The 26,979-nt window shown below is 36.5% G+C and overlaps 1 protein-coding gene across 1 annotated transcript in view; it reads left to right on the top strand.

The window, feature by feature from the left end:
- The window catches only part of ZSWIM6 (zinc finger SWIM-type containing 6), a 203,193-nt gene that overhangs the window by 156,240 nt on the left and 19,974 nt on the right, over positions 1-26,979 (top strand). Inside the window, exon 5 of the mRNA XM_060009444.1 lies at positions 23,989-24,168. Coding sequence (XP_059865427.1) covers positions 23,989-24,168 — 180 coding nt within the window. The remainder of the gene's footprint in view (positions 1-23,988; positions 24,169-26,979) is intronic.

Raw genomic sequence — 26,979 nt, 5'->3', positions numbered from 1 at the left:
CTTGCAGCAAAAAGATGTCAGTACAGACTTGGAAACTTCCATGTCGCTGTAAGTGTAGTATGTAATCCTAATGAACCACATATCAGGGATTGCTTGTCACCTACCAGTTTGTCTTCCCTGGGTGCAAGGAGAATATATAGCTTAACCACTTACACCATTTCTATGCCTTCCTGTTAACACTTCTTTCCAGAAGTCTTGTTGTGGTTTCCCGATCAGTATGTATTAAGCACTTGCTATGTCAAGGAGAATAGATGTATTAAATATTTGATTTTACCATTGACGATGATACCGGGAGTATGGAGGGAATAGAGATACAATCATCAGGAGAAAGGAGAAATTAGAACAGGCTGGAATGAACTGCAGAGCGCTTTGATAGAGTAATTTATTCACATATTAGTGAATAAGTAAACTGAACTTAACATGGTTTTACAGGAATGTTCATGGAGGTGAGTTGTAGGGAAGAAGTAGTGAGAATACTACAGAAAGAAGGAATAACATGAATGAAGACAGGGAGAACTCAGTGGGGGAAGGTGAAAAGGTTCAAACTCATTATCCAAAATGTTGTCTTTAAGATTTTCAGTCCAACCTTGTTATTCTTCGTTGTTACTTAACTTCAGGGGGAGGAGGAGGAGAGAGAGTAGACATTACAGGATCTAGATTTTTGCTTTGTTTTATTTTCCATTTTGGTCCAGCTACTAAACATAACGCAGATGCCAACAATTATTTATCAGGCACTATGCTAAGCACTTAATGCATGCATTATTTTATTTAATTCTTAAAACAACCCTGTGAGATAGGTAGTTATTAGCCCCAGTTTTATAGCCAAGAAAACTGAGGTACAAGGAGACCAGATAACTTGCCTAAGGTCACAGCAGCAGAGCAGGAATTTGATCCTATGTGTCAGTGACTTCAGAGACTCAACCACTGAACTAGATACCATCCTCAACTTATTTTAAAAGACTAATATGCCTCTCTTCCTGGCGGTCTCTCTCCTCAGAGGAGAACAGGGACAAAGTCAAGCTCACCTAGATGGCAGTAAATCCTGCAAAAGCTGCCTGTCCTGCCATGGGTCCACCCGCCCCATGGTCCCACAGTCCTGACTGCAGTTGTCAGCAGAGCTTACCTAGTCTAGTTGCCCATCTGTGTTCACAGGGGCTCTCTAACTTCAGACTCTGAAAAAACACACTAATGTAGAGGAGCCAAATATATGCTATTGATTGAGAACTGTATTATGTAATAAGTGTATCATAATATACAGATACTACATACTGTAGATGGGGTACATTGAAGTTTTGGTCTCATTTTCCAGTCCCTTCTGTTATGGAGCCAGTGAAAACCCTTAGGTCACTGTCTTTGTCCTGGCCTGTGTTTACCTCCTGTGGTCTGTAGGCTCTGCAGAGCCCCTCCTGCACATGGGCTAGGCCATCCTGCTCTGGGATGGGGTTGTATGCTCCTGTCTCAGCCTCTGTTTTTCCCCTCATTATTCGGAGCTCCCTCTAAATACAGAGGCTTTGTCAATTGTATTGCTCAGGAGGCTTTGCTTCCCTCCAGCACTGTTCTCAGAATGTCTATCTGCTGCTGGGTCCTCATTACTGGGGCCTGGTTTCTTTCTCTGTTGTGTGGTCCTACTGCTATTTGTCTCTTAAAACTGAGACCTCTGTGTTCTTGGGTCAGAGGGCTCTGGGTTCTGTTCTGCTGTGGGGATGGGAAGAGGGGTTTATTCTCTGCTGCTTTAAGTCGGCAGAGTAATTTCTAGTTTGGGTCAGAAGTTAACCAAAAGAGAGAATGCATATTTCTATATGGTGGGCAAATCTACGATAAATACTTCCTGTGTAATACGATCACCCATCCTTCTCTTGACTGCAGCTGCTAGGCCTTCATTATCCATTCAATACCCTGTCTGGGAAATAGTGAAAATCAAGAGAAAAATTAAAAAATACATATTAATAGAAAATAGGAGATTCTCGGGATTAAAAGAGATGTTTACAGATGATTTGATCCTACTTAGCCAATCGGAGACTCTTCATGATATTCATTGTCTAAATTATTTAGGTGTACAATTGAACAATTTTAACAACACTTGGGGATCACCCCTTTGTGTGTTTTCATAAAACTCTTCTAAATATAGACCACGGAGATTTGACTAGGAGTTAAGATGTAATACACTTTAGTGTTCTGTGTTATACATGTAGTGTGCTGGTAGCATTGTTTGTACCAAGAATAAATTCCAGTTACTTTCTTTTATGCTGTCTTTCTATTTATAACATGAGTCCATCGGTGGTAGATTTTGTTCTCACATTCGTGGCTAATAGGAAATGTCAGAGCATTGGTATAATGTGTTCTTTTCTTCCTCACAACAATTTCAGAAAATTTCTCTCCTTACTTTGCTCACTTCTTAAAAGCTAGTATTGCCCTTGCCCTCAAGAAACTGCCACCAAAGGGAAATCTGGCTGGGGGAGTCTCCTTCCTAGAGTGTGGATCTCTAGAGCGTCCCATCGTGGTAGAGCATAGGAGGAGTGAGGGAGTGCAAACGAAGACAGACAGACTGGGGATCATTTCCTTTCACCATTTCTTACCCTGAAGTGGCAGCATACAAAAATTAACGAGGTCTGAGAAGCCTCATTTTAAGCCATCTGCGATTCCCAGGGGCTTCACGGGGAATCAAGGATGCCAGGAGCTAGAATGAAAGAAGTGGAAGCCAAGGGAGGACTGCAGCAGCCACTTAGGCTGTTCTCTGCATGTGCTGGCACCTAGCAAGGTGCTTTGCTAATGTTGTCATGGTTCATTTAAGCTTAGGTGGGCTAATGAGGTCTGGGGAGAACCCAAGGAAAGGAATAATGGTTGTCACTCAGATGGGGAGTTCAGACCCTGCCTCGCAGAGCCCCCCTGGGGTGGGGTGGGAGGGAGAAGAGTGTGGTAGGAGGAGGCAGGGCCTTCTCCTGTCGGTAGAGCGCCTCCTGCCTCTTTACACACTAGGCTTTCCACTAAGATTTCTCTAGGACAAAGGATCCTGAGATTTAAAATACGTGCTTGACAGTGACTATCTTCAGTAGGCTTTTAAACAGCCACTCGTCTTAAGGGTATACCTGAGAACGACTTTTTTATTTATGTGAATAACTTTCCGTTATATATTTTTGGTGGAAGGCAGGCTGGCAAATGATTTGCAGTAGGTGAATCTTTGTGAGGCTGCTGTAAGCTTGTCTGATAACTTCGTAACATTGTTTTTAGTGCTCAAGTTCAAAGTTCCTAATTGAAATAAGGATAGGACTCTATGTAAAGTACAGGTGCCATCTGACATTAAATTGCTTGAATGAGCTAGTAGATCCTAGACTGATGAGTTAGACTGATCTTAGGGCTATTTTCTCCGGCTCTGATCTAGAGATGAATTGCCAGGAGTAGTGGCAGTAGTTGTTATGCAAAATGTGGCTCACTCCCTCAATTCTGTGAGCAGCGATAACCTTTGAAATGGAAATCCAAATCTCTGTGATTTTGAGCTATGACCAGCCGAATCTTGTTGACCTCAGGTTGTGCTTCCCAGCCCCTTTTTGGGTAATTTAAGAATTTGAGAATTTGCTTCAGCAAACCTGGAGGAGAGAGAATCATTCATAAATTAGGAATCAGACTTAAGCGATAAACAATCTTGAAATGGCTTAGATTGGAAGCCACAGTCTTCCTTTGTGGATGAGCAAGGGCTGAGGGGGTTCTACGGGAGGAGCCGAAATAGGACACTTGGGTCAAATATAAGCTGGGAACGGGGAGAAAATTCTGTTAGTAGGAATGCTTTCAAAATGCTGCCAAGAGCACAGAAGTCTTAATTCACCTCTCCCCCACCCTGTCTGCTCCCAACACACACACATTTAAAAGATGAGAATATATCCAGCAACCTATTCACCATACATATTGATCATACACAGAAAATGCTCTTTGCTAAACAATTAGGATCCTGTATAGACCAAGTAATGAGAGATTTTTTGTTTGTTTTGAAGCCATTAAACTACTCTCTGTGGTTAATATTAATAGTCTTCTTGTCAGTTGCTGTCTTTATCGGGGCATTTAAACTAATTTCATGGCCATCCTTGTTGGTCCCTGTATTAGTGTCCATTTAATAATCTCACCCTACTTTTTTCCTTCTTGTCTACTAATAGAACATTGAAAGTGATTCATTTTTTAAAAGTTAGTTTTCCAGTAAAGGTGAGAGGAAAAATATGCCTGGCATAGAGTTGGTGCTCAGTAAATACTTGTGAATAAAAAGTGAATGAATAATTGAACTGTAACGCTAGACACTTATTTGGAAGCATTAAGAAGTAAGCATTTTTGGTGTACTGAAAACAGTGATTGAAAGGCATTGATCTTCACTGTGTCATCAGTTTTCCTTTCCTACCCTTCTGGTTTTTCCTACCTTCCTGCCCATGTACCAGGTGAATCTTCACGGATGTCTGTGTACTGAGGAACACACGTGCACACACACAGATGCACACTGAAATATAAACACAGTTTAGGGTATGGAAGGGCAGTGATTCCCCCCTTGCCCTCAGTGCTGCAGGTAATCTATTGCATTAATCAGCTAGCCAGTGGGAAATGCAAGGGAAGTGATTATACTATCATACACAATACAATCAGCATGAAGCACTTGTCAAGACCAATACATCAAAGTTTAATTCAGTGATAGAATGAATTAGAGCAAAATGAAACATTCTGTTCTTCAAGAAACTCAGTACCCATCACAGATTCTTTCTGAACTCTATAGAAAAGTCAGTGTATTAAGAAATTGTTTTTAATGAGTAAAATTGCAGTTCCAATATGACAGAATACTATAAACCCATTTCCTTGGGTTGTTACACACTATAGCTGAAGTGTTTACCTGTCATCAGTATTCTATAATCATAACCATTGGTAGATTCGATTATTTTTGGTAGGGCTCCTGATTATCTGTTGTCCTAAATTAGTTCTCCATGGTAAGTGAAAGGAAGGTTGTTGTACCAGTAGCTCAGGGAAGCACTTATCTGTAAATACGGTGGACAGTAGAGTGCCTTACCAGTACAGCAGGCAGATTAACAAGAACCTACTACTTATAGTGCCCTATGGTAGGCACCGCCATTGGGGAGCTTATAATCTAGTTAGAAAACAGAATGTGTAAAAAATAAAAAGCAGCCCAAGTAAGACAACAGAAGAAGTGAGGTTATATAATGTAGGATGTGTTTCAGAAAATTTTGAGGATAGATCTAATATATTTCATACTGTAAGTCACAATTCTGTATCAATTTGTAATATATATTCAAAAGTAATTCCTTACCACACTTAACCAGGCATGTTTTTTCAAAGGGGCAAGTTGCAATAAGTTCTGTCTTAAACAGGATTGTTTCAGTGTTTAGAGCCTACAACTAGAATATAAAGAACAGGGTTCTCGGAGCCAGACGCTCTCTAAGTATGGATTCGGATCCTCATATTCACTAACTGTGTAACCCTGGACAAGTTCCTTATCTTAGATAGAACCCCAGTTTCCTTATCTATAAGAAGGCATAATGAGGATTTTTGAGGCCTAAGAGAAGATAATTTAGATAATATACAACACTTTCTTTCTCATCCCGGAAGTCCTTTGTCTGTGCTGGAAAAGTGGGCCCAATGGGAAGCTTGTAGGAGAGAGACATCCTGAGAACCTGAAGAATATTTTCAGAACTAGATTTATATAGACTTGGAGTCATGACTGTTGGACGAATCATGGCACTGTTTATGAAGACAGTTCAGTTAAGCAGCCAGTGCAGAGCACGTGGGAAATGTTCTTGTAGGTTACCACATTCCTTCTCCTCACTCTTGACTGCCCTTTTGTATCTCAAACTAAGACCCCATTGGTCATTGTGCCTTTTTCTCTTCTTTCTACCTTTCCTGGCTTTCCTTTCCTCCCTCCCTCAAAAAGGAGAAGGGTGGTGAGTGGTGGAGGAGCTGGCTCTGGTCACTTCCTATAGAACCAGGTTCCTAATGAGGTCAGGGTGTTTCTGATGAGCTGTGCATGTTGACCCAGTAGCACTTGAGCTGTGCATGTTGACTCAGTAGCACTGACAAGTCAGATGGGATGGAAAGGCTGCATATTAATTAGATGAGGGCCACAGGTTTGCCTGAAAGGAACATTATCCAGGATATCAGTTAGCTGTTTTGGAATATCTGTGGTTTATTTTCTTTCTTGACCACAAAAAGATGGTTATTCTACTTCCATCTTTTCTCAGAGCCTGGGTAGATGATAACCAGTTGTATGCTGTTTTGCTGAGGGTTCAGCCCTGCTTGACCTAAGTAATCTCAAAAACTGTCTCTTTACAGTGTCCCTGAGGCTTTATTTTGAAATTTCCCCAGAAGTATTTTAGTGAATTAGGAACTAGCATACCAAATTTAAAGTAAAGAGAATGTTTTTACCAGTTAAATGTATTTTCCAAACATGGATTACTAACATATTAAGACTGAATTGTACTGAGAACAATACTATAATTAGGGTCGCGAGTTTTGTGTGGTCTGACCCAAGAAATTTTGTGACTACGGTTTTGCTAGCACAACTAATTCTGCCAGCGATCTTCTATTTGTGACTGCAATTAGGCATTTCATGGCCTCTAAATAAGTATAATTAGTTAATTGGATCATGCATGAAATTCTAGCCTCTTATATAATAGCCTCTGAGAACAAAAATAAATATTATAAATATTATGAATTGTTTTATAACTATGGAACCCTGGGAAATACCAAAAGTGATTGTTTTATACTTTGCCTACTACTATTTCATAAGAATAAACATGATATTAAAAAGTAGAAATTAAATTTTCCATGTGAAAGTCTTCATTTTCCACCTTTGAGACAGAGGGAAAAGGGAGTCACTGGCCTTTCTTCTTCTCACCTTTAGGGAAGGCGGTATTGGTTGCGCTACCCCTTCGTCCCCCACTTCCCACTGCCACTGTCCCTGCGCTGTCTCCAGTAGCATTATACACATCGTATCTTCTGGAAAATAGGGAGAAGAGTACATTTATAAAGAATTCCAAAGTGTCTTTTATAAAAAATGTCCAGCTTTTATATTAATTACTGAATTGATTTGCATATTAACAAAAACTCATGGGGCTTCCCTGGTGGCGCAGTGGTTGAGAGTCCGCCTGCCGATGCAGGGTTCGTGCCCCGGTCCGGGAAGATCCCGCATGCCATGGAGCGGCTGGGCCCGTGAGCCATGGCCGCTGAGCCTGCGCGTCCGGAGGCTGTGCTCCACAATGGGAGAGGCCACAACAGTGAAAGGCCCGCGTACCGCAAAAAAAAAAAAAAAAAAAAAAAAAAAGCTCATGAAGTAGAAAGAACCTTAAGAACAAGTTATATTGATTGTGGGGAATAGCAAGAGGTAGAGAATGGCCAGCTGGTTTATTCAGTCACAAATCATAATGCTCCACCCAGCAATACACCCAGCAGGCAAAGAGCACACTCAGTCACACACAAGTGCATTATCCCAGAAATGCTGATGTGACTCCAGTCTAAGAGGCCTCATATTAGTACATCATCATATTTTCAGAGAAAACAGATTTCTTCTGACTTGAATAATCAATCTTGAATTGTAAGTTGAGCTTTTGATTGTTTATCTGCTGTTTTAATCTGCAGTGAAATTACTTATTTGCTATGCCTGTCAGTTCTGAAAAATACAGAGTTTTCATTTGTTTCATTAGATCTTTTTAGATGGACCTGGGGTAGATTTTTGTTGGATATGTTTCTATTAATATATATGCAACATGTTCTGAGTATATAAGAGTAGGTGGTTAAATAAAGTACAGGGTTTATTAGCTGTACGTTTAGGGTACTTCATAATTTTCAACAGTAATATACCATTTGTATTATACTGCTGAAATATGAGGGAACGGATCAGTGATTCTGTCAAAAGACTAAAATCATTGGTCTTAGAATTCATATATGCTGACTGTACATAGGAAGCCTCACTTACAGAGGTACTTTTTGACCACGTATCTAGGCAGAAGGCTAAACACCATAGTGTTTAAGAGTGTTAGTTTGAGGGGGGATCATGGGCCTTGGTAACAAATCTTGGCTGCCATCTTTAATAGCAGCACAACATTTCTACATGTCTCTGAACCTCAGTTTCCTTATTTGTAAAGTGAGTCTTTCTTTGAGGGTGAAATGTGATAACGTATGTAAAGTACTTCACATAGGGTTAGTGTGAAGTATATTCAATAAATGGCAGCAAGTGGATAAGTAAGTATGCCATTCACTTTCAGAAATATGTTAGCTGAACTAGATGGAGTGATCTTTGTACCCTAAAGACAGACATTTTAAAACTGTAAATGTAGACTCTATTTAGAAATCTAACATGGGTAACATGATATTGTTAGGATTTTCCTTGAAGGGATAGAAATTAACATACAAATCAGCACTTAATACTGTGTGTTGGCATACCTTTTATGCTGTTAAGTTTTCATAATGGCTTTTTTGTTTTTTGCTTGACTTGCAGCTCTTTTCATATGTTGAGTGGTTTGTTTGGATTTGATAATTTTAAGTAACAACATTCTCATACCCATTGGTAAATACCTTCGTTTTCCATTTTGTAATCTAGCTGAGTTACATTATTTCCCGGTTATAGTGATAGATTACAGTGGCCACAGATCCTTCGCTACTCTTTCATTGAGATGTGGGGTCTGTGTTCTCTCATTTTTGTAGATGTTTGACCAACAAAATATGACAGTAGATGTTTCGGCCAGTTTCTGGGCCCAAGCCTTAAAAGTGACTGGCAGTGTCTACTTCCTGTCTCTTAGAAGGTTCTATCCTAGGGCCCTGAGTTTTCATGTAAAAAGTCTGGCTATCCTGAGCCTTCCATGTTATGAGAAAGCTCACACTGTCCACGTAGAGAGGCTGTGTTAGGGCAGGGGAAAAGTAAGGAGGAGAGAATCTCTGACCTACAGAATTATGAGATACAATGATACATTGTTATATTAAGCCAGTAAGTTTAGGGTAGTTCTCTTACAGAGTAATAGATAACCAGAACAGTGGTTATACATCTGACAATACTTCATGCTGTTTCTAATGGTTACCTTCCAAGTCTCTAGCAATGTCGAATAGAATAATGTGTATAAATGAAGTTCTGTTATTTCAGTTAACTTTATCCCTTATGTTGGACTAAGATGTTTGTCAAAATTGAATCTGTATTACTAGGAAGTAGTGTAAAACAGTCCTAGAGTATTCTACATCGCCATTTTTAATAAAGGTAATTTTTCCTCACCTTCATATTCTCCTTACACCAAATTTCACCTGGCTTGACTTGCAGGTTTTTCCCCTCCAAAAATAAGAATTTGGGTTCCAGTAAGTTTTAATTTTGAGTTCCTGTAGAAGACTGGAACCCTTGACACTAAGAAGGGACGGAGAGTGAATGGTAGACTAGAAGTTTTGGCCGAGATTCTGAGGTGGGAGGGGGAGGGGAAGGGAGGCTGAGGAGGGAAGGGTCTGAATGGGCTTCCGCACTGCTCTTTGTCCATGCTTTGGCATGAGGTTACCATGGGCAGAGGAAGTGTTAATATAACCCTGTAGGGTTGGGGATGAGTTTGAGAAATGCCTCCTCCATTCGAGTAGGTAAGGATACAATTACCCAAAGCATCTCAGACCTCTAAGTGACTGTGGGCCTTGGGTGGGGCCTGGGAGGCCTACTGGAAAATAAAACACATTTAAAAGCCTGTCTTTGAAACCAAGGGAAAAGAAGACACTAAAAGATGTTTCTAGCTAAAAACATATAGCAAGTGGAAATTAATTGCACAAGAACCCATTATTACTAGCCTAAGTGTTTAATGTCTCTGATATATTTTTAATATGTTCTCTTAATTGTTTTATTTTATTAAATGTAGAAATATTTATAACGGTATTCAGAGAATCACAAGCTGAGTCCTTCAATCTTGTTTTCACCTTTCGAGTCTCAATTTCCTCAACATCCAAGTCTTCTACACCGGGGTTTGCTGGAGTGCACCTTTTGGTGCTGGGTGGAACTCTACAGTTTTCAGAACATTTCTGCACGTATTATCTTACTTAAGTGTAAACAGCCCTACAAGGTAGGTAGGAATTATTATCTCTATTGTTTAAGTCAGGGACTGCCACCACAGAGAGACTAAGTGGCCTTGCCCAAGGTCTTACAGCTGGTAATCCATATTTTGTCCTTTCCAGATCAGAGTTTGTGGATCAAACGTTTCTTCTAGTTGGAAATGTAAAACACTGGGTATGTGGGGCAAAATGGTGGTGATTTGTACATCGAAATGTTTGATGGACAAGACTGGCCTTCAGGACGTTTAGAACTCATTAATTCTTGTTACCTACATTTGTTGGGAGTGTGGGTGCTTGTCCATTGGCAGTGTGACCGGTAGAATACAGAAGCAACTAAAAAGTCTTTTGTACATGGAATCTAAGAAATGCGAGAAAGAAATGCGTATAACAAAATAGCAATAGACTCAAAGAGAACAAATCAGCGGTTACCAGTGGGGAGAGTGAAGGGGGCTGGGAAAGATAGTAGTTTGTTTTTCTTAATCCAATACCTCTATGTAGAAAATAAAAAAACAAGGATCTATTGTACAACACAGGGAAATATAGACATTATTTTGTAATAACTTTTAGTGGAGCATAATCTATAAATATATTGAATCCATACGTTATAAAAAATAAATAAAAATATTTAAAAAATAAAAAGGCTTTTGTGATGATTTGTCTTCTGTCTCCGTGTGATTGTCCATGTTAATTTGCCTATTTGGGTCAGGTATAGGATGCAAACAGATTTTAAGACCACTGAGTGGATTGGAACCATTCACCTTGTGCCAAAAAAAAAAAAAAGGTTTTGTTTTCCTTCATCCCAGGAGAGTTGCCTTCTTTGTTTTGCTTCACTTTTACTTGTAGATTACAGCACATTTTTGCTGAAATCACTGAGTGCAGATTAGGTGGAGTAGTGGAAAGGAGAGTAAAAGCATGCTGGGTGGTAGAGAAAAAGCTAGACTAGAGCTGAAATGTGCCATGGATAATTCAGAAACCAGATGATGCACACACTGGTGATTTGATAATTGCCTTTATATACTTTGAGGCATTGAAGCTAGGAAAGCAATTTAAAAGTATTGAATTTATTTTCATTGTACTTCATAGCGAATAATTAAGTGTCCTTTGTAAAAGAACCAGTAATACTTTCGAGATACCAGCTCATCTGCTAGGTGCTGGAAATGCTAAGTTTTCCCTGAGTGCTCTGTCCTATTTTTGGTTGAAACCCTTTTAAAAGGGTTTGTATTTCTGAGGGACAGCAGAATGAAGTGTTTAATCATCAAAGAGCTTTATTTTTAAAGCTACAAATGTTGCAGGAGTGTGTTGGAGGGGAAGGAGATAAATGCTCACAGTGGGACTCCGAATTAATAAAATTTGGAGGATGACTTACTCAATTTGGTTAACTTGGTTATTAAGGCTAATTACAGCTTTTGTAGTGGTGACTGTTCAGGTAAAAGACCATATCCATTATAGCTCTGAACTTGAATCTAACATTAAGAACATCCTTTCAAGATGAAACCTCTCTTTAGGGAGGTGAGCAATAAAAAAACATTACTGGCTTAAATTAATAAAGGCTTGGCTTTAAAAAAAAATTTCTCATTCTGTAACGGAAATTTTCTAATTAGAGAAATGTAAGCCTGAAAATCTAGTTTTATAGCTTTATTTTTTCCTTGAATCATAGAAATCACTGTTTAAAGTTTGCAAGAATATTTAGGATCTTGTTTTTAAGATCTTGTAATCTGTTTGCATTTTAGTTTTCTCATCTTTAAAGTGGATGTATTATTTCTGATCATGGAGGATTATTTTAATGAGTTAATGAAAAGAATGTTTGTAAAGCCCTAAGTATAGTGCCTATAGCACATGAATAGGCACCCAAGAAATGGTGACTATTAGTGATAACAATCATTATTTAATTAAAGTTGTAATTGGTGTTCCTATATTTATTTCCTCAAAAGAACTTTTTTAAAAAGTAGAATTATATGGTTTTGTCAGTGTTGTGCTGGCTTCTATAAGCTCTGAGTTTTCACCAAGTGAAAGTGAAGCTTACTGGATCATTATCACCTTGTCAGCTTCTTCATATGCAAGTCAGTCAGTCCTTCAGCATTGTATACATTGGTTAGTATTTTCCTAATTTTATCTTTGAGTTACTTCAAAAGAACTAGTGCTTAGTATAAATTTGGTTTTTAATTCTATTTTTTAAACTTTGTATTGTGCTATATCTTTAAAAAGAAAAAGAAATTGAATGTGAAAAACAATGGATTTGAGATACATATATATATATATATGTTAGGATATATAATTTCTATACCTAAAAAAAATTTTATTGGCGTATAGTTGCTTTATAATACTGTGTTAGTTAATACCATACAGCACAGTGAATCAGCTATATGTATACATGTGTTTCCTCTTTTTTGGATTTCCTTCTCATTCAGGTGACATTGAGTAGAGTTCCCAGTGCTATACAGTAGGTTCTCATTAGTTATCTATGTTATACATAGTATCAGTAGTGTATATATGTCAATCCCCATCTCCCAATTCATCCCTCCACTTTCCCCCTTGGTATCCATAGGTTTATTCTCTATGTCTGTGTCTCTATTTCTGCTTTGTAAATAAGATTGTCTATACCAGTTTTTTCAGATTCCACATATATGTGTTAATACACAATATTTGTTTATCTCTTTCTGACTTACTTCACCCTGTATGACCATCTCTAGGTCTATCCATGTCTCTACAAATGACCCAGCTCAGTTCCTTTTTATGGCTGAGTAATATTCCATTGTATATATGTACCACATCTTCTTTATCCATTCCTCTGTTGATGGGCATTTAGGTTGAAGTTAGTTCTATCTTAGCTTTTAGTTGACATGGTGGTGCTTTTAAGCTGATTTCCAAAATAAATTATAGGTCACTCACGTGGACTGAAATACAGAATTCTGAATTATAAAATAGACACATAGAAAATAAATAAACTTATTTTGGAAAGATATTTACATATTATTTGTCCATATTAATTTACTTGGTTGCCCTTTTACACAGAACCTTGATACTACACTAACAACCTGATAATGAAATTTCTAGTCTCACAGCACATCTTTCAGAGCAACTTTTTGATTTTAGTTTTATCTGATAAAGTATTCAAGAGTAGTAGAATTATAGGACAAAAACATCTTGGAAGAAAAACATGAAAGATTCTTAATTCTGAAGCATTACCTGTTGAATATTATAATTTTATTTTTTAAAAAGATATTTTGATGATTTGGAAAATGACTTCAGTGTAGCCTTATAAATAGAAATGCCAATTTTTGATCCAGTCTGTAGCATTCATTAGATTTAATTTAATTATTACTATGTAACTTATTTTGTGTTGTTATGTTGTCCATCAGTCCAAAATCTAAAGCCTGGTAAAGTTGTATCCCATTTTCCAATGGGATTCAGTAGGAAAGGCTGCCACTTACAGGTTCTTTAGACACCATTTTGATTTGTCTCTTGTTTTGTGACAGTATGTGGTCATGTTTCATTTGAAGCTGTTTTTCCTGGTTCTTGGCATGGGAAACGCATACGATTAATAGGATGGTGATTTGTGCCATGTCCATTGGCTTGTAGAGAAATCCTGCAGAGAGAGCACTCATACTTAGGTCTTTGGAATACCAGTAGATAAAATTGTTTGATCCAGATATTAATTAGCAATTTTTAAAAATTTACTTTGTTACATACAGTAAAATTCCTAACTATAGTGTAAAATACATACCATAAATATTTAACTATAAAAATACATATACCTGACATTTTTAGGTTACAATTTTGAGTTTAGACAAAGGCATAGAGTCATATGATCAGTGAAGATATGGAATGGTTATATCGCCTCCAAAAATTCCCTCACAGTCCCTTTATAATCATTTCATCACCTACTCCCTGTCCCTAGCATTGGTAGTCTATTCTCAATCCATTTAGTTTTGCCTTTTCCAAAATGTCACATAAATGGAATAATAAAGTGTGTGTGTACACATATATACCCTTTTGATTCTGGCTTCCTTCACTTAGTATAATGCATTTGCGATATTATGTGTATTTCAGTGGTCTGTTTCTTATTGCTAAGTAGTATATTATATGAATGCACCAAGTTTGTTCATCCATTCACCAGTTGAAGGACATTCAGGTTGGATGGCTTTTGCATTTACGAATAAAACTGCTATAAACATTCTTGTAAAGTTTTTATGTGAACCTAAGTTTTCATTTCTCTTGGGCAAATCCCAAGAGGTAGGATTGTTGGGTCATAAGGTAAATGTTTAACTTCATGAGAAACTGCTGAACCATATTCCAAGGTAGCTATATCATTTTGCACTCGCAGCAGCAATTATGAGCATTCTGATTGCCAGCAGCATTTTCAGGTTTTAAATTTCTTTTTCTAATATTAACCCTTATAATAAGTGTGTCGTGGTATCTCGTATGGTTTTTGTCTTAATTGAAGTATAGTTGATGTACAATATTACATAAGTTAGAGGCATACAATATAGTGATTCACAATTTTTAAAGGTTATAAATAGTCCATTTATAGTTATTTATAAAATATTGGCTATATTCCCTGTGTTGTACAATATATCCTTGTAGCTTGTTTTTGTCATAATAGTTTGTACCTTTTACTCCTCTATTCCTATATTGCCACTTCCCCCTTCCCTCTCCCCACTGGTAACTACTAGTTTGTTCTCTGTATCTGTGAGTGTGCTTCTTTTTTTATTATATTCATTAGTTTGTTGTATTTTTTAGAGTCCACATATAAGTGATATCATACAATATTTGTCCTTCTCTGTCTGACTTATTTCACTTGACATGATACCCCCCAAGTCCATCCATGTTACTGCAAATGGCATTATTTCATTCTTTTTTATGGCTGAGTAGTATTCCATTCTGTGTATATACACTACATCTTTTTTATCCATTCTTCTGTTCATGGATACTTAAGTTGCTTCCATACCTTGGCAGTTGTAGATAATGCTGCTCTGAACATTGGGGTGCACGTGTCTTTTTGAATTAGTGTTTTTGTTTTTTTCAGATGTATACCCAGGAGTAGAATTGATGGATCATATGGTCGTTCTATTTTTAGTTTTTTTGAGAAACCTGCATACTATTTTCCATAGTGGCTGCACCAATTTATATTCCCAGCAACAGTGTATGAGGGTTTCCCTTTCTCTACATCCTCGCCACATTTGTTATTTGTGTTCTTTTCGATGACAGCCCCTCTGACAGGTATGAGATGATATCTCATTGTAGTTTTGATTTGCATTTCTCTGATGATTAGTACTATTGAGCATCTTTTCATATGCCTTGTTGGCTATCTGCATGCCTTTGGAAAAATGCCTATTCAGTTCTTCTGCCCATTTTTTAATTGGGTTGTTTGTTATTTTGATTTTCTTCTTGTTTTGTCAGTGGTTTCCTTTGCTGTGCAAAAAGCTTTGCAGTTTAATTAGGTCCTATTTGTTATTTTTCCTTTTATTTCCTTTGCTTTAGGAGACAGATCCCAAAAAATATTGCTATGGTTTATGTCAAGGAGTGTTCTGCCCATATTTTCCTCTAGGAGTTTCATGGTTTCCGGTCTTACATTTAGGTCTTTAATCCATTTTGAGTTTATTTTTGTGTATGGTGTTAGAGAATGTTCTGATTTCATTCTTTTACATGTAGCTGTCTAGTTTCCAAGCACCACTTATTGAAGAGACTGTCTTTTCTCCATTGTATATTCTTTGTCGCAGAGTGATTGACCATAAGTGCATGGGTTTATGTCTGGACTCTATATTCTGTGCCATTGATCTATGTGTCTGGTTTTTGTACCAGTACCATGCTGTTTTTATTACTGTAGCTTTGTAGAATAGTCTGAAGTCAGGGAGTGTGATTCCTCTAGCTCTCTTCTTTCTCAAGATTGTGTTGGTTATTTGGGGTCTTTTGTGTTTCCATACAAATGCCATTGGTATTGTGATAGGGATTGCATTGAATCTGTAGATTGCCTTCGGTAATATGGTCATTTTAACAATATTAATTCCAATCCAAGAACACAGTGTATTTTTCCATCTGCTTGTGTCATCTTCATTTACTTTCATTAGCATCTTACAGTTTTTCCAACTACAGGTCTTTTACCTCTTTAGGTAGGTTTATTCCTAGGTATTTTATTCTTTTTGATGTGATGGTATATGAGATTATTTCCTTAATTTCTCTTTCTGATAGTTCGTTGTTAGTGTATAGAGATGCAACAGGTTTCTGTTTATTAATTTTGTATCCTGCAACTTTTCTGAATTCATTGATAAGCTCTAGTAGTTTTCTGGTGGTGTCCTTAGGATTTTTTATGTATAGTATCATGTCATTTGCAAACAGTTTTCATTTTCATAATGATTAATGATGTTCAGCATGTTTTCATCAGCAGTTTGCCATCTGTATATCTTCTTGAGTGAAGTGTCTTTTCCAAATTTTTTGCCCATTTGTAATAGGGTTATTCGTTTTCTTGATAAGCTTTGGGAGGATTTTACATATTCTAGATACAAGTCCTTTGTCAGATGTCTGATTTGCACATATTTTCTCCCAATCTGTGGCTTGTCTTTTCATTCTCTTTATATTGTTTTTTTTTGCAGCACAAAAGATTTTAATGTTGATGAAGTCCACTTGATAAATTTTATCTTTTATGGATTATGCTTTTGATATTGTATCTAAGATTATCTCTGCCTAACCCAAGGTCACAAAGATGTTTTCCAGAAGTTTTATGGTTTTAGGTTTTATATCTAGGTCTGTGATCCATTTTGAGTTAGTTTCTAATAAGTTAGCTGAGTTAATTTTTAATAAACTGTGTGTTGTAGATTTAAGTTCATTTTATATGAACTTAGTAGCACTAGCTTTTGAAAAGAGTTATCTTTTTACATTGAATGGCTTTGAACCTTGAATTGACCATATCTATGTAGGTCTGAGCTCCCTAATCTATACAATGGTGTATGTACCTGTTCTTTCACAATACACTGTCTTGATTACTCTTAACTTTATACAAAGTCTCAAAATTCGGTGCTGGGGAGCCTTCCAACGTTTTCCTTCTTTAAAATTGTTTGGCCATTCTATATTTTTGTCAGTATGTACACCAGTGCCTGCTAGGGTTTTGAGTAGGGTTATGTTGAATATATAGATCAATTTGGGGAGAATTGATACCTTAACAGTATTGAGGTTTCCAGTCTGCTTTTTAAGATTGTCTTTGATTTCTCTTGTCAGTGTTTTGTAGTATTTAGCATAGAGACTCTGTACATGTTTTGTTAGATTTATAACTTAAGTATTTCATGTTTTTTGATAGTATTATAATTGGTGCTTTTGGGGGGTAAATTTTGATCTGTAATTGTTCAATTTTAGTACGTAGATATACAGTTGGTTTCTTGCTTTGAACTTGTATCATATGACCTTGCTAAACTTACCTTTTTTGTAGGTTAGTTGTCTACAAATAGAGGCTATTTTATTTTTTCCTTTTAAATCTATGTCATTAATCTCCTTTTCTTGCTTTATTGGCCTGGCTAGAACTTCCAGTGTGATGTTGAATAGGAGTGATAGAGCAGACATCTTTGCCTTGTTTTTATCTTAGAGGAAAAACATTCAGTCTTTTGTCATTATCATATTAACTGTAGGTGTTTTTTTTTGCAGATGACCTTTATCAGGTAAGTTATCTTCTGTTCCTAGTTTGCTGAGACTTTTATTTATTATGAAGGGATGTTGAATTTTGTCAGTTGCTTTTTCTGCATCTGTTGAAATGGTCATATGGTTCTTCTTCCTTAGTCTGCTATATAGTGAGTTACACTAATTTTTAATGTTGAACCGGCCTTGCATTCCTGGGATAAACCCTATTTAGTTGTGGTGTGTTTTCTTTTTTTATGTATTTCTTAATTAGATTTACTAATATTTTGTGGTGTTTTACTTTGACATGTAATTATATTGTAATGTCTTTTGTCTGGTTTTGCTATCAGGGTAATGCTGGCCTCATAAAATAAGTTGAAAACCTTCCCTTTCTTCTTTTTTCTGGAAGGTATTGTATGGAATTGATGTTATTTCTTTCTTTACTGTTTGGTAGAATTTTCCAGGTAGACATCTGGACATGCATTGTTAGAGATTTTAACTGCAGATTTAATTTCTTTGATAAATTTAAAGCTATTCAGGTTATTATTTCTTCTTGAGAGAACTTGGTAGTTTGTGGTTTTTCAAGGAATTTGTCCATTTCATCTAAGCTGTAGAATTTATGGGAATAAGTTGTTCATAGTATTCCTTTATGAGCCTTTTAATGCCTCTAGGATCTATAATGATGTGCCCTTTTTTATTCCTGATACTCATAGTTTGTCCTGTCTTTTTTTGGTCAGACTGATTATAGCTTTATTAATCTTTTTAAAGAAATAGCTTGGGCTTCCCTGGTGGCGCAGTGGTTGAGAGTCCGCCTGCTGATGCAGGGGACACGGGTTCGTGCCCCAGTCCGGGAGGATCCCACATGCCGCGGAGCGGCTGGGACCGTGAGCCATGGCCGCTGGGCCTATGTGTCCGGAGCCTGTGCTCCGCAATGGGAGAGGCCACGGTAGTGAGAGGCCCACGTACCGCAAAAAAAAAAAAAAAAAAAAAAAAAAAAAAGAACTAGCTTTTGGTTTCATTAAAAAAAACTTAGGTGGTGTTTTCCATTTAATTGATTTCTGATCTGTTATTTCCTTCTTTCTGCTTGCTTTGGCTTTGATGTCTCATTCTTTTTCTAGTTTCTTAAGGTGGATATTTAGATTATTGATTTGAATCTTTCCTTCTTTTCCAATACAAGCATTTAATACTATAGATTTCTAAACTCTTTTTAGCTGTAGATCACAAGTTTTGATATATTTTATTTGCATTTTCATTCAGAACAAAATATTTTCTGTTTTCTTTTGTGACTTCTTTTACTCATGAGTTATTTGGAATTGTGTTAATTCCCAGATATTTGGGAATTTTCCAAATATCATCCTGTTATTGATTTCTAATTTAATTCTACTACATTAGAGAATATAATTTGTATGACTTCACTTCTTTAATATTTGTCAAAGTTTGTTTTATGGCCCAGAATATGGACTACCTTGGTAAATGTTCTTTGTGCATTTTAGAAAGTATAAGATTTCGTTTTGTTTTGTTTTTCTACTAATGCTAAGTGGAGTGTTCTATGAATGTCAGTTAGATTAAGTTGGTTGATAGTATTGTTTTAGGTATTCTTTATCCTTGCTAATTTTCTGTCTACTTGTTCTGTTAGTTATTGAGAGAGAAGTATTGAGATCTCCAAATGTAACTGGATTTGTGTGTTTCTCCTTTCAGCTCTGTCACTTTTTGCTTCATATATTTTGAAGTCTTAATGTTAGGTGCAGCATCCTCATTTAGGATTGTTATGTTTTTTGTAGAACTGACCCTTTTATCATGTTATGTTTCACTTTATCTGGTGTAGCATTTCTTGTTCCAAAGTCTACTTTGTCTGATGATAATATGGCCACTCCAACTTTGTTTTGAAAGTGTTTTCATGGTGTATCTTTTTCCATCCTCTTCCATTTAATTTATCTATGTCATTATATTTGGAGAGGGTTTCTAGTACATAGCATAGAGTTGGATCTTGTTTTTCAACCTGATTTCACCATCTCTTCTAATTGGTATGTTTAGATGATTTACATTTGCTATAATTATTGATGTAGTTCAATGTAGGTCTACCATTTAATCATTTGTTTCCTATTTATCCTCTCTGTTTTTGTTCCTTTGTTCCCTCCCTCCTGCCTTCTTTTCTCCTTCTTTGGATTATTTTAAAACATTTTTTTTAGTATTTCATTTTAATTTATCTATTGTCCTTTTTGTTTGTATCTCCTTGTATTTTTTTTAATGGTTTCAGTATTACAAGAAATATACCTACCCTTAAACAGTCTACTTTGAGTTTATACTTTGCCACTTAAAAAAGAATGTAGAATCTAACAACCATATAGGTCCCTTTACTCTCTCTCCTTTATGCTATAGTTTTCATGTGTATAACATCTACATACGTTTAAAATACCAGAAGACAATGTTCACGTTTTTGCTTTCAGTTGTCATACTTATCTTAAAGAACTTAGAAGGACAAAAGTAGTCCATGACATTTACTTAGGTATTTATTATTTCTGTTCCTCTTCCTTTATTCATATAGTTCCAAGTTTCCCTCTGGTATTATTTCTCTTCATTCAGCCTGAAGAACTTCCTTTAGCATCAGGTCTCTTGAACAATATATGTTATTAGTTTTTCCTGATCTGAGAAAGCCTTCATTTCACCATCATTCATGAATGATACTTTGCCAACTCTGGGTTGATATTTCCATTTCTTTTAACACTTTAAAGACATCGCTCTACTGTCTTCTGTCCTGTATAATTTCTGACAAGAATAATTATTTGAGTCATTCTCCTTTATACGGCATTTCATTTTTCTCTGACTGTTTTCAATATATATATTTTTTCTCTTTGGTTTTCAGTGATTTCATTATCACTGGGCATGGATTTTTTGGTTAGCTCAGCTTCTTTGATCTGTAAATTCATATCTTCAATTTTGGGAAGTTTTCAGTAATTATTTCTTTTGAGTTTTTCTGTAGCTATTTCTCATCTTCTTTGGATCTCCAATGATACAGATGTTACTTTTGATATTTTCCCACCTGTCTTAAGGCTCTGTTCATTTTCTTCTGATTGTTTCTCTCTCTTCTTCAGATGAGATCATTTCTGTCTTCAAATTTACTGACTTTTACCTCTGTCATATCCATTCTACTATTAATCCTATCTAGTGAATTTTTTATTTTGGATATTGTTTTTTCAATTCTAACATTTCTATTTAGTTCTTTTTTTATAGTTCATATTCACTTCTGTCAATAGTGTTTATCTTCATCTGGTGGAACATAGTTATAACAGTTGCATAAAGTCTCTGATTGATAATTCTAAAATCTGGTTCATTGTTTTTTCCCTTGAGAATTGATCACATTTCTCTTTTTCTTTGTAAGCCAAGTAATTTTGGATCCTGAACATTTTAAATACTGAATTGTAAGAGTCTGGGTCCTATTATAATCCTCCGGAGAAATTTTTGTTTTTTTAAAGCATACATTCAATAGTACATACTCAGACTTTGAGTTCTGTTTTACCTTCTTTGGGTGATGTCAGTAAAGTTTTCAAAACCTTTGCTGTGCTGCGTTGGGGCAGTCTCATGCACGTGAGGTGTGACCAGTATTTGTGCCTATTTTTGTACAGAATATCCAGGGATCTCCCTCTCTAGCTTCTGAGTGGCAGGGGGTTCCCTTTTCCCAATCCTCTCACCAGGTAGATGAGGTTTCTCTCAAGTTGTTGCTCTAATATGCCTTCTACATAGTTCCCCAAATGGGGCTAATCTTATGTGCAAGCCAGGAGAGAAAAGAGGGGGGAAAGTAACAGGAAGTCACCCCCATATGACTTAAATTTCTTCAAGTTTTATTTCCACAAACCGCTTGCTGTTGTTTACTTTTCAGAGTCCTCAGATTGCTGCTTTTTGTATTTTGCCCAGTTTTTAGTTGTAATTATGGGGAGAGATAAGCCGTAGTGGGCTTTACTCCATCTTGATCTATCACATTTTTGTTTCTAATTGGCATTTTAAAATATAGAAATGTGAATTATAAATATCTGTGGCTTAGGTTGTGGCTATGTTTATTTTCTGTTGGTAAACATTATTTGATATTTAAAATAACAGATTCTATAATTGAAGAAGCTTGCTAATTTTAAATGTGGAAGAATGTAAAGCATCACTTTTGGACAAACAAAACATAAACAGACCATTCTTACCTGTATTATTCACTTGGTTAACACAACTGATTAAAATAAACACAGATACACATACAAACCTTTTCAAAGAAAGAGTGTTGTGAATGGCTTTGAAGTACTGGTATCTGTCTTGTTTTGAAATTGGTAAAGTAAAAACTTTTTTTTTTGGCCACATGGCAAAGCCTGCAGGATCTTACCCATGCCCCCTGCAGTGGAAGCATGGAGTCCTGACCACGGGACCACCAGGGAATTCCCAAACTTGAACTTCTAAAACTTGTGGAATATTTGCTTGAATTAGCTATCTTTTTGAAAAATGTAGAAAGGAATGATACATTTTATCAGTACCTTAATTTTTCAAATTATGAGTTATACCTTCTAAATTCATTAGGGCTTTTCCTTTGAAAAACAAGTGAACTTTTTAATTGAAGTATAGTTGATTTAAAATATTGTGTAAGTTTCAGGTGTACAGCAAAGTGATTTGGTTATATATATATATAGAATCAGAAATATATATACATATTTGATTCTTTTCTATTAAAGGTGTTTACAAGATATTGACTGTAGTTCCCTGTGCTATACAGTAAATCCGTGTTGTTTATTTTATATATGTTAGTCTGTTAGTCCCATATTCCTAATTTATCCCTTCCTTCCTTTTCCCTTTGGTAATCATAAGTTTTCTATGTCTGTGAATCTGTTTGTTTTGTAAATAAGTTCATTTGTACTACTTGTAGATCCCACATGTGATATCATATAACATTGTGTCTTTCTCTTTCTGACTTAACTTCACTTAGTATGATAAACTCTAGGTCCATCCGTGTTGCTGCAAATGGCATTATTTCATTCTTTTTTATGGCTGAGTAATATTCCATTGTGTGTGTATGTTTGTATGTATGTACATACCACATCTTTATCCACTCATCGGTTGGTGGACACTTAGGTTGCTTCCATGTCTTGGCCATTGTAAATAGTGCTGCTATGAACATTGGGGTGCATGTATCTTTTTGAATCTGAGTTGTCATCTTTTCCAGATATATGCCCTGGAGTGGGATTGCTGGATCATATGGTAACTCCATTTTTAGTTTTTTAAGGAACCTCCATACTGTTCTCCATATGTGGCTGTACCAATTTACATTCTCACCAACAATGTAGGAGGGTTCCCTTTTCTCCACACCTTCTCCAGCATTTATTATTTGTAGACTTTTTGATGATGGGCATTCTGACCAGTGTGAGGTGATACTTCATTGTAGTTTTAATTTGCATTTCTCTGATGATTAGTGATGTTGAGCATCTCTTCATGTGCCTGTTGGCCATCTGTATGTTTTCTTTGCAGAAATGTCTATTTAGGTCTTCTGCCCCTTTTTTGATTGGTTTGTTTTTTGTGGGGTTTTTTTGGGATATTGAGCTGTATGAGACATTTGTGTATTTTGGAAATTAAGCCCTCGTCTGTCACATTGTCTTGAAATATTTTCTCCGAGTCCACAGGTTGTCTTTTCATTTTAAAGCAAGTGAACTTTTGATAAACGTTTAGTGATTTCATTCACAAAAAGACATAAATTTAGTAATTTCATTTATATAAAGGTTAATTCCTGGTTAAATCATTTAGGGAAGCATGTTTAAGTAAATTTTATTTTTAAAAGATCTGTTGATATATGGATATGCATACTAATTAACGAGCATAATAAAGTTTGAAATGCTTATATGGAGACTGGGAAATAGTTTATTCATGTCCATTGTTATGCCTTTATGATTTTATTTTTAAAAGATACTCTTAAAAGTAAATTTAATTTTTGCACAGAAGAACCATTTAGAGTGGTTTGTTGCAGCATCCATGAATAAAATCTGCTTGTAAATTAAAGTAACAAATTGGTCCTTAAGGTTGTATTCTTTATTGACTTTTGCCCAAAATGTCACACAAGTAGGAAAGTGATTACAATTACCATTTGAAATATCTTTCATCTTTATATGTAACAGTGTTTGGATTCTTTGGTTCAAATTTGTGCTCTTTTGTCCTCTTTACATTAACCTCTATGTGAGATTTGTTGCTTGGACAAGGGAGAATTGCATTATAAAACTGCAGACTTGGGTCCATTTTGAAATGGTTTGTCATTAGCTATTAGGATTGGACACTTGTAAACTTTTAAAAAATTTGCTTTCCTCTCTCCCTTTAAATTAGGTGCTCTGTGGATGTGTATAGTTTTAAATCCCCACTGCAAGTTGGAGCAGAAGGCCAGCTGGCTAAAACAGTTGAAAAAGTGGAATGGTGTTGACGTCTGTCCATGGGAAGATGGAAATCATGGCAGTGAATTACCTAACTTAACCAATGCTCTGCCTCAGGGTGCGAATGCTAACCAAGGTGAGTACACAGTGGTAATCTGCTCACTTTGTATCTACCTAATTGTGCATCTATGTTTATAACACTAACTTACAATAGATTTGGGAAAATTATTTTACTCACTTAAGAACTTGCTATATAACTCACAGACTTAAAATATGTTTTGATATGAATGTGTGTGTGTGTGTGTGTGTGTGTTTTAAGTTTTATGTGAGACCTTTCTATAACTTTTTTTCATATTCTCAGAATACAGATGGGTATAATACTTATATATACTACTAGTATGTGTTAAAATTGCCTATTAATTATTTAGTTTGAATATATTTTTAAAAATCATGGAATGGGTGGGTAGTATATTGTAAAACAAAATATTGAGAGGATTGAGGAGCTGTGTGTTTTTATATCTGTTGGTCAGTTCATATTTGAGCTACTATACAATTTAATCAGTTAAAAATTCCTAGTTTTAGAATACAGCAAGTAAACATTTAATGACTGGGGCTGCAGGAGCATGGGGTGCTGCTGGCATTCAGACCAGGAAAATTCTTTATTGTGAAGGACTGTCTAGCATACTTGTTCCCACCTACTGTAGGCTAATAGTGCCCTCCGGTCTTTGGACAACTAAGAAATGCTCCCAGACATTTTCATATAGCCTCTTAAGAATCTCAGTCTCTCATTTCTGTATTGGTTTTTGTTTGTTGTTGTTGTTTTTAAGCTTCTCCCTCTCTATTGGACCCACCCATTTAGCTCAAGTCTCTCTCATCTTAAAAAATCTTTCCTTGCCCCCATCGTCCCTGCTAGCTACCACAGAATTTCCTCCTCTCTTTCAGAACCAAATCTTTAAAGTAGTTAACTCTTGCAAATACAAATTTCGTTCACTAACTCTGTCACTCTTCTTGTGTAAGTTTGTGCTGCTGCTCCCCCTTTTTTGAGAAAACCTGGAAGACTTTAAAGTTATGATAGATGCAAGGTGGGAGTTAAATGACATCAGAAGGATTCAGGAATCGAGACTGTCATTCTGTTTTCTGGCCCCATCTGGAGTTGGTACTCCTAGAAAGAGCTGGACAATGTGCTGAGAATGAAATGTGATGTTAGCATAGTATTTTCAGTCTCTACAAAGAGAGAAAATAATATGTATTACTCCATAGGGACTTGTCCAATCAAAAAGAAGTTTCAGGCCTTGGGAAAGATGATTGTCTGGCTCTCCTTTGTCTAGAGATATTTGCCTTGGGAATTCAGTATTTGAAATCTGTCGTATCTTTATTGCCCATGATGATTTTATTTAATAACTTCAAAGAAAATAAATCTACCCCTTCCTTATACCCCAAGTTTTTTTCCAGAAGCTCAGAATTTTCAAGTTTAACAATTAAACATTTATTCTCTTCTATTGCTAGAAAAAGGTATGCTTACGTCTCCATAGGCAATAAATTTTTTTTAACTTTATTTGGAGTTTTCTCTGTGTTTCACTCCCCACCTGCTTTTTTGTGACTGCCATCCTAACATTTTACAGTTTACTTTTTTACTTTCCATTTGGTTGCTTTCCCCTTGGTTAAATATGAATATTTCAGAGGCTTTAGAAAACTCTTAGGAAGTGGTCCAGCCTCCGGAAAAAAAGAGTTCATTTCATTTATGGTTTAGCCCAGGGATATGAAGTCAGGACTAGTTTCTAAGGGCAATATTTATAGCTGTTGTGCCTAAAGGCACCAGGGCTCCTCCTTTTAGCAGAACACCCACATTCTCCAGAGGGGCTGTCGGAAGAGACTTCCCTACAGAGGGGCTCGGGTGCTCAGCCTGCAGTACTTCTGCTGGAGGGCTGAGCGGGCTGGCAAAGGGAGAGCCTTTGGTGACAGCAGAGCCCAGCAGCCATGCCGCTGGGCAGCGAGTGCATGTGGTACAGACCATGGGCAGAATTGCATGTGTTTGCACATCAGAGTGAAAGTGAAGCACAAATCAGGCCCTGTCTTCGCTGAGATTATTTGTTAGAATTAACTGACAACATTAGAATCCACACCCTTAGAAAGAGTAGTGTGTTTGTTTTTTAAATATACCTGAATGAGAGCCTTTTTAAAACTTTTTTGGTTAAAAAACTAATATTATTTTATACTTGAAAATTTTTTACAGATTAGTGTTTATCGGTTATTTATTTACTTATTTTGGCTGCGTTGGGTCTTCGTTGCTGCGCATGGGCTTTCTCTCTAGCTGTGGTGAGCAGGAGCTACTCTTCATTGTGGTGCGCGGGCTTCTCATTGCGGTGGCTTCTCTTGTTGCGGAGCACAGGCTCTAGGCATATGGGCTTCAGTAGTTGTGGCTCACGGGATCTAGAGCGTAGGCTCAATAGTTGTGACGCACGGGCTTAGTTGCTCCACAGCATGTGGGATCTTCCTGGACCAGGGCTCGAACCCACGTTCCCTGCATTGGCAGGCAGATTCTTAACCACTGCACCACCAGGGAAGTCCCTGTGTTTATCATTTCAACAATTTGGTTAAGATCATCTGTTTCTTTTTTCTGTTATTGCGAAAGTCAAAAAAACACAGATATCTAAGATAAAATTTGACCATAATTTTGATACTTAATCAATTTTTGTTTGTATATCTTTTTAGTCATTGTCTATGTATTTTTTTTTTTGTTTCCATGCTATTATAGAGCTTTGTATCTTACATTTTCGTTTAAATACCAATAGTATTTAGTCTTTTTTGTTACAGTTGGTTGTATCAGACTCTTAGAGCTAACCACTGTCCTGGTGTATGTCCTGTACGTTGCGCTATGCTCTTACAGTCACATACAAACATGAAAAGTTAAGATTTTAATTTTTTCAATGGAATCATACCCACAGCT

The sequence above is a fragment of the Delphinus delphis genome, chromosome 3, assembly GCF_949987515.2.
Source record: "Delphinus delphis chromosome 3, mDelDel1.2, whole genome shotgun sequence".
In the NCBI taxonomy this organism is placed as follows: domain Eukaryota; kingdom Metazoa; phylum Chordata; class Mammalia; order Artiodactyla; family Delphinidae; genus Delphinus; species Delphinus delphis.
The sequence above is the reverse complement of the archived record's forward strand: the minus strand, read 5'-3'. Positions and strand labels throughout refer to the sequence as shown.